Source organism: Cervus elaphus, chromosome 25 (genome assembly GCF_910594005.1).
Source record: "Cervus elaphus chromosome 25, mCerEla1.1, whole genome shotgun sequence".
NCBI lineage: Eukaryota > Metazoa > Chordata > Mammalia > Artiodactyla > Cervidae > Cervus > Cervus elaphus.
The window spans coordinates 70,746,104-70,752,034 of record NC_057839.1 but is presented as its reverse complement, the minus strand read 5'-3'; the positions used below and the strand labels follow the sequence as shown (position 1 = coordinate 70,752,034).

Here is a 5,931-nt window from a genome sequence, read left to right as displayed (position 1 = left end):
GATTTTTAAATTTCATTTTTGTGCAGTTATTTAAAATTTAAAACGATAACGTCTGACCCAATTAAATTTCAGCTGATCACTCTCCAAATGCACAGTCTTATAAAATATAAATGAGGAATCTTAAGAACTCTTATAACAACTTAATTTCCGTGTAGATGATCTGCTTTTGGGGTTGTCTAGGCATAAAGCAGAGCTTAGGAAATGCAGAAAGAAGACAGAAACTAGGCTGATCTGATTCTGAAAATTATCTCAACTATCTCACTATCTGGGACTGTATCATGTATGTCAAATTCCTTCTGTTTTGTAATAACAAGGCTTTTTTATTTGGCCTTTCTCTTGGGGGATTTCTGGCCTTTTCATAATTTAGAGGCTCCATCGGAGACAGCCTGTTTTTCCAGCCTCTGGGCAGGTCCCCGGAAAGCTGGTGGGGCGGCCAGCCCTGCCCCATCCTGCCCTGGGCACTGTCTCCCCACTGGTTTGCATGTAGACCCTCCAGCCTGCCGACCTCCAGCAGCGAGCCTCCCTTCCCAGAAACACAGCTTGCGTGGCCCCGCTAGAGGGCCTGGAAACCCACCTGGTCCCACCAGGCTGGACGGTCAGCACGGCCACCACCCAGACCCTCGACGAGACGCTGGGCAGAGCTGGCCTGCTGTGACTGATCAGAGCAGGACCAGAGACCTGCCAGGGTGGGGCCTCCACGCGAGTCCACGCGCCCCGTCTGGGTCATGTGTCTCGTAGAACCTCCTCTATTGGGCAGCTGTGGTGTCATGTGGTCCAGACGCTCAGAGCTGGAGCCTCCAGTGGGGGTGGACATGGGACCCAGGGCCACAGGATCGGGGTGGCCCTGGGTGTGGGGAGGGGCAGTGTGAGGGTCCCCGAAGACAGCAGGGGTCCCGTCGTTCAGAAGATCGGAGGTCTCAGCGCTGGAAGGAGTCGGTCCTCTATGTCCCGATGATGACTTGATTGGAACACCCAGGAGCCTCAGTTGCCGACACGGGGTCTGGGGAGCAAGTCCCGCTCGGGATGCAGTCGCGGGGGCCATGGCCGGGCCGCCGCTGCCCTGCCTGGCTCTGGGGCACCAGCCCTGACTTTGCACGTGAGTCCCCTGGAGGCTCAGGCAGGAGCCCAGTGACATTTAGCTGCCATTTCACATGGGCTGTGCGGTCACGTGCCCCTGACGTGATGGGTAGGTCGGGGGGAAATGGATGGGGCTTGGCCGGGGCCGGGTGCGGGACTCACCGTGTGAGGGCTGTGGGCATCAGGCCCGGGTCCCCTTGCAGGGGAGACCCCCGTGTCTACAGCATGGGGACCGGCAGCATGCGGTGGTCCTGGGCCTGCTTGTCTCTGCCCCGGGCATTCTGGTCCCTGTGACCAGCCGTCTGGGCAGCTGCTGGGCGGCCAGCAGACGTGGGGGTCTGAGCCCCCCACCCCCCACCTGGGCCAGAGCCCCTTCGTTGGGCTGCTGTGCAAACTGAAGCTTTAGGTCAAATCTAGTCTGAGACAGTTTGTCTGCTGAAAGGACACTGGAAAGCTGCCGTTCCATTTCATTTTGCTTTTATGGCTTATAAAAGGCAAGAAGAGAAATCGTTGGTAAGACCGATGGTCTTGACCTCAATGCTGAGACAGAGGAGGGAACGGCTACGTGGAGGAACACACCTGGACTCTCCCCGGCAGCGCTGCGTGGACGCGTGTGTCCTGAGAACACGGTCACAGAGGAACTGACGGCAGATACTGTGGACGCAAGAGGCACCTACTGCCCTGGGTCAGCTGCGGTCAGCGAGGGGGCAGGGGGCGGACTGATGGGGGGCCACCCTGAGTGCCGTGGAGACGCTCGGGGCGCCCCGGACGTTTAGATGTGGACGCAGCGGGATGGCCGGGGGCCGGGCGGACGCCCAGGACGCCCCTGGTAACAGTCCCTGCCAGGGCAGAGCCTGGCCTGCGTGGGAGGCGACCGTGCCCAGGGGGTCCACAAGCTCTCTTTCCGCCCCTCCCAGACCAGGAGGGACACGGCCCGCCTCCTCGTCTGTCCTGACCCAGGAGGACCACCCCCCCGAGGACCTGTGTGCTCTGCTGCCGGCCGCTCCCCCGCCCCGACCCCGCCCCGGCCCCGGCCCTTCCACCTGCTGGGCCCTCCTGGCCGTCTGGACTCTGTGTGCTGCCCGCTCGGCCACAGGGGCCAGCCCCCAGGGCCGCGGGCCGTGGCGCTGGCCCCGGACGGCAGGACGTGCTTCAGGGCCTCTGCCTGCGCACTGGTCTCTGAACACGTGGATGGGTCGCATCCCAGGGGACGTGGGCTCGCGAGGGCGGGCTGCCTGCTGTCCCTCAGCCCCGGACCGTCCACAGGGGACGTGTCTCCAAGGTGGGCTTCTCAGCACCCCCCACACACCTGTCACGTCCACCCTCCCTCCACAACCCACGCCAACACCCAACTCTCCCCAGCCTCAGATGCGTCAGCTGCCCGCCAGCTCGTCTCCTGAAGGAGCTCTGTCCTGAGATGACCGCGGTCATCCTCTCCCGCGTTTCTGGCTCAGCGGCCGCCTGTGCCGAGCCCGGGGTCTGGGGGCTGAGAACCAGCTCTCGCAGAGGCTCCCTCCGGCGGGCACCTGCTCGTCTGCGCCCAGCTGAGTCCTCCAAGGAGGGAAGGCATGCAATGTGGACCTGACGCAGGTGAGATTCTGTGCAGTGTCGGCGGGGGCCCTGGCTGGAAGGATGCGAAGGGCCTGGGATGACCTGGGGGCTCCCGAGGAGGAGGGGGCAGAGGAAGGGGAGTGGGGCCGGCTCTGGGTCCCCAGCCTTGACTCCAGCCGAGAGACGCGTGCTCCGTGGGGGCTGCCGACCGGGATCCAGCGGTCTCTGGGGCCCTGTGCGGACCCAGCATGCTAGCCCTCCCAGATGAGCGATGCCTGGGGCTTACCTGCCGCCCAGCGTCCGCCCCGGCGCCCCGCCTCCCACTGCTGGGGCCCTGTGGGCCGGCGCTGTGCCCACTCAGGGCTGCCGGGAGCTCCGCTGCGTGAACGTGAATCGTGCTGGGCACTTAGGTGGAAAGACATCCTCGTCTGTTAGGCGCTGGCCCTCCCATCCAGCATCTCTGATGGATGGTCTCTGCTCCTCACATACGATGCTTCCTGTCTTCCCGGCTTTAGCGGTCCCTGCGCTCCACTCTTCTGTCTGTTTGGTATTATCAAGAATTTTAAAATTCCCTTTGTTCTCCTCTGTCAGCTGTTCTGGTTCTATTTTTGGCTGTCTTTTTAATGACTCCCCTGGGGGTTGGTAAAGAATCCCCCTTGCAATGCAGGAGACCTGGATTCAAGCCCTGGGTTGGGAAGATCTCCTGGAGAAGGGAAAGGCTACCCACTCCAGTGTTCTGGCGTGGAGAATTCCATGGACTGTATAGTCCACGGGGTCGCAGAGTCAGACACGGCTGAGCGACTTTCACTTCCACTTCCTTCCTTCCTGGGAGTTACACAAGGCGCTCGGCTTCTACGGCTTGACGAGACCGTCACCTCAGCTCGAAGGCTGCATGAACACACAGCAGCCTACAGGAGGGCCCCCGCTCCCCTCGTTCGGTCCTTACGTGTTTTACTTCTACACGTTGTGAGCTCACGAGTCACTGGTATTGCTGTGCTTTCAGTGGCCACGTCCCACACTAGCTGTTTCAGACGCAGTTCATTTCTTCTGGAACCTTCTGTGCGCCCATCGGGGTCACGGTCCTTCATTTCAGAGACTGTCTTGGAGTGGTTCTCGTAGGGACGACTTCCCCAGGCTTCACTTCCTGTGATTTCCGTCACAGGCGCTCGCTGAGCTGAGGCTCAGGGCAGCGGCCCTGCCCTTGCCCTCGGCGCTTCAGAGGGTCCTGTTGTCTGCTGGCTCCCCGCCTTCCTCCTGCTCGGGGGCGCGGTCCTGCCCAGAGGCTCTCATCCCCGCGCGCACCTGCTTCACGCAGTTTGTGCCCAGGTACCTGAGGGGCACAGCCGGGGGCCCCGACGCCAGGGCCTTCATCCTGCTGGGCTGGAGGACTGTGTGGCGTGTGAGAACAACATGCTCAAGGAAGCATGTGCGCAGTGAGCTGACTTTAGGGCATCCTCGAGGTCTCCCCAAGACCATCTTGCAAATCAACACTCCTCTCAGCAGGCGTCAGACTCAGCCTTCTCCTCAGCCTGCCTGGCACTGGGTAGTGTTGCTCATTTTAGCATTTTTCCGAGCTCTGGTAAGAAGTAAGACCTGCTTTTCTGGGTTACAGGGTTGATTGTTTTAAACCAGTGGTAGCCTTTATCCCATATCCATGTGGCCCCCGGGTGGGAGCGTTGGCCTCCGTTTGTTTCCTGCAGGCGAGAGGCTGGGTGGGCGTTCTGTGCTGTGTGTGTGTGTGTGTGTGTGTGTGTGTGCATGTGTGTGTGTGTGTGTGTGTGCGCGCTATGAGTGTGGTGTGTGTGTGCGTGCGTGTGCGTGCATGTGTGTGTGTGCTCTGAGTGTGGTGTGTGTGCGCGCGTGTGTGTGTTTGCATGCGTGTGCGTGCGTGTGTGCGCATGTGCGTGTGTGTGTGCGCTATGTGTGGTGGGTGTGCGTGTGCGTGTGCTTGCGTGTGTGTGTGCGCGTGTGCGTGTGTGTGTGTGCGCTATGAGTGTGGTGGGTGTGGGCTCAACCTGGGCCTCCCGCCCTCCCTAGTGGCTCAGCAAACCGCCGCCCCCCCAACCACGATGCACACTCTTGGCTGCTCCAGGGTTGCTTCTTACCCAGACCTGCCCCCGCATGTCTCGCGTGGGCCTGGACACGCTCAGAGGAGGGTCCTCCACCTGGAGAGCATCCTCGGGCCGTCTGTGGATGTCCCTGCCTGACTTCTGCTGCCCGACCGTCTGGGGTCCACCCTGCAGAGCTGAGGAAGCTGCCAGCTCAGAGCTGTTCCTGAAGCCTGGAGATCAGAGAGGAAGCCTGGCAGCCCTACGTCCTTCCACCTTCGCCCTGGACCAGATGATGCTGAAGCTGTTCTGAAGCGTGTCTGGGGCCAAAGCCTTGCAGGTTGATTTAAACGGGGCATCTTCCAGCCTCTTGGGGGCACTGACCCCTCTGTATTCCTTGTTAAGTGGACCCCAGTTACAACATCCTTGTCATCCAGCTGCCACTGGAGACTTAACGTTGATACAAATGAGCTGGACGTATTTTCATCATTTTCTCCACGCACCTCTGCTCGAGGCCTGGGTACCTCTCTGAGGGCACGGTGCCTCCCCAAGGGCGCCCCAGCCTGAATGTGGGTGCCCCCTCCCCTCCTGCCCTGTCCAGGGAAGCCTCTGGACCAGAGCCCCGGTGTCCACCCCCTTCTCTGATGGATGATTCACTGAGGAGTCTTTACGGAGGAGATATCGGGCCTGTGGGCTGAAGCCGGGAGGTTCTGACGTGGGGAGGCTGGGGCCGGGTCCCTGACTCCCGAACTGGCAGACGTGGGCTGTGCTCTGAACTCGGATGTGAGGTTCACGCGCTTTCTTGGCACCATTACACCTTAGTTACTAGTTAATAACTTTTTGTTTTACTGAGTTCCCACAAAACCCACAGCAATCAAACACTTCCCACTATGGCCACTGGCTTTCTGAAAACTCAAACCACGTCCCTTCTTATTTTTATTATCAATATATTTCTTAAGTTCTCTCCAAATGTGGCTTTTCTAAAGATCTTCTATGAATCTAGACATGACAAACCTAGACAGCATATTAAAAAGCAGAGATATTACTTTGCTGACAAAGGTCCATCTAGACAAAGCTGTGGTTTTTCCAGTAGTCATGTGTGGATGTGAGAGTTGGACCATAAAGAAAGTTGAGCACTGAAGAACTGATGCTTTTGAACTGTGGTGTTGGAGAAGACTCTTGAGAGTCCCTTGGACTGTAAGGAGATCCAACCAGTCCATCCTAAAGGAGATCAGTCCTGGGTGTTCATTGGAAG

General features: G+C 59.4%; 1 protein-coding gene across 1 annotated transcript; it reads left to right on the top strand.

The window, feature by feature from the left end:
- Positions 1–1,205: 1,205 nt before the first annotated feature.
- On the top strand, positions 1,206–3,107 carry LOC122683671. The gene is made up of 4 exons (XM_043887451.1): positions 1,206–1,407; positions 1,675–1,772; positions 1,914–2,359; positions 2,440–3,107. Exons 1-4 carry the CDS (start codon positions 1,206–1,208, stop codon positions 2,660–2,662), a joined length of 969 nt encoding a protein of 322 aa, XP_043743386.1. The 3' UTR covers positions 2,663–3,107.
- Positions 3,108–5,931: the final 2,824 nt, after the last annotated feature.

Excerpts from the sequence above, each read along its gene's own strand:
- LOC122683671 (XM_043887451.1), top strand. The coding sequence starts at position 1,206 with ATGGGGCTTGGCCGGGGCCGGGTGCGGGACTCACCGTGTGAGGGCTGT. Across the intron at positions 1,408-1,674 it reads CTGCTGGGCGGCCAGCAGAC|CGCTGCGTGGACGCGTGTGT; the intron begins GTGGGGGTCTGA and ends TCTCCCCGGCAG. Across the intron at positions 2,360-2,439 it reads ACAGGGGACGTGTCTCCAAG|CCTCAGATGCGTCAGCTGCC; the intron begins GTGGGCTTCTCA and ends AACTCTCCCCAG.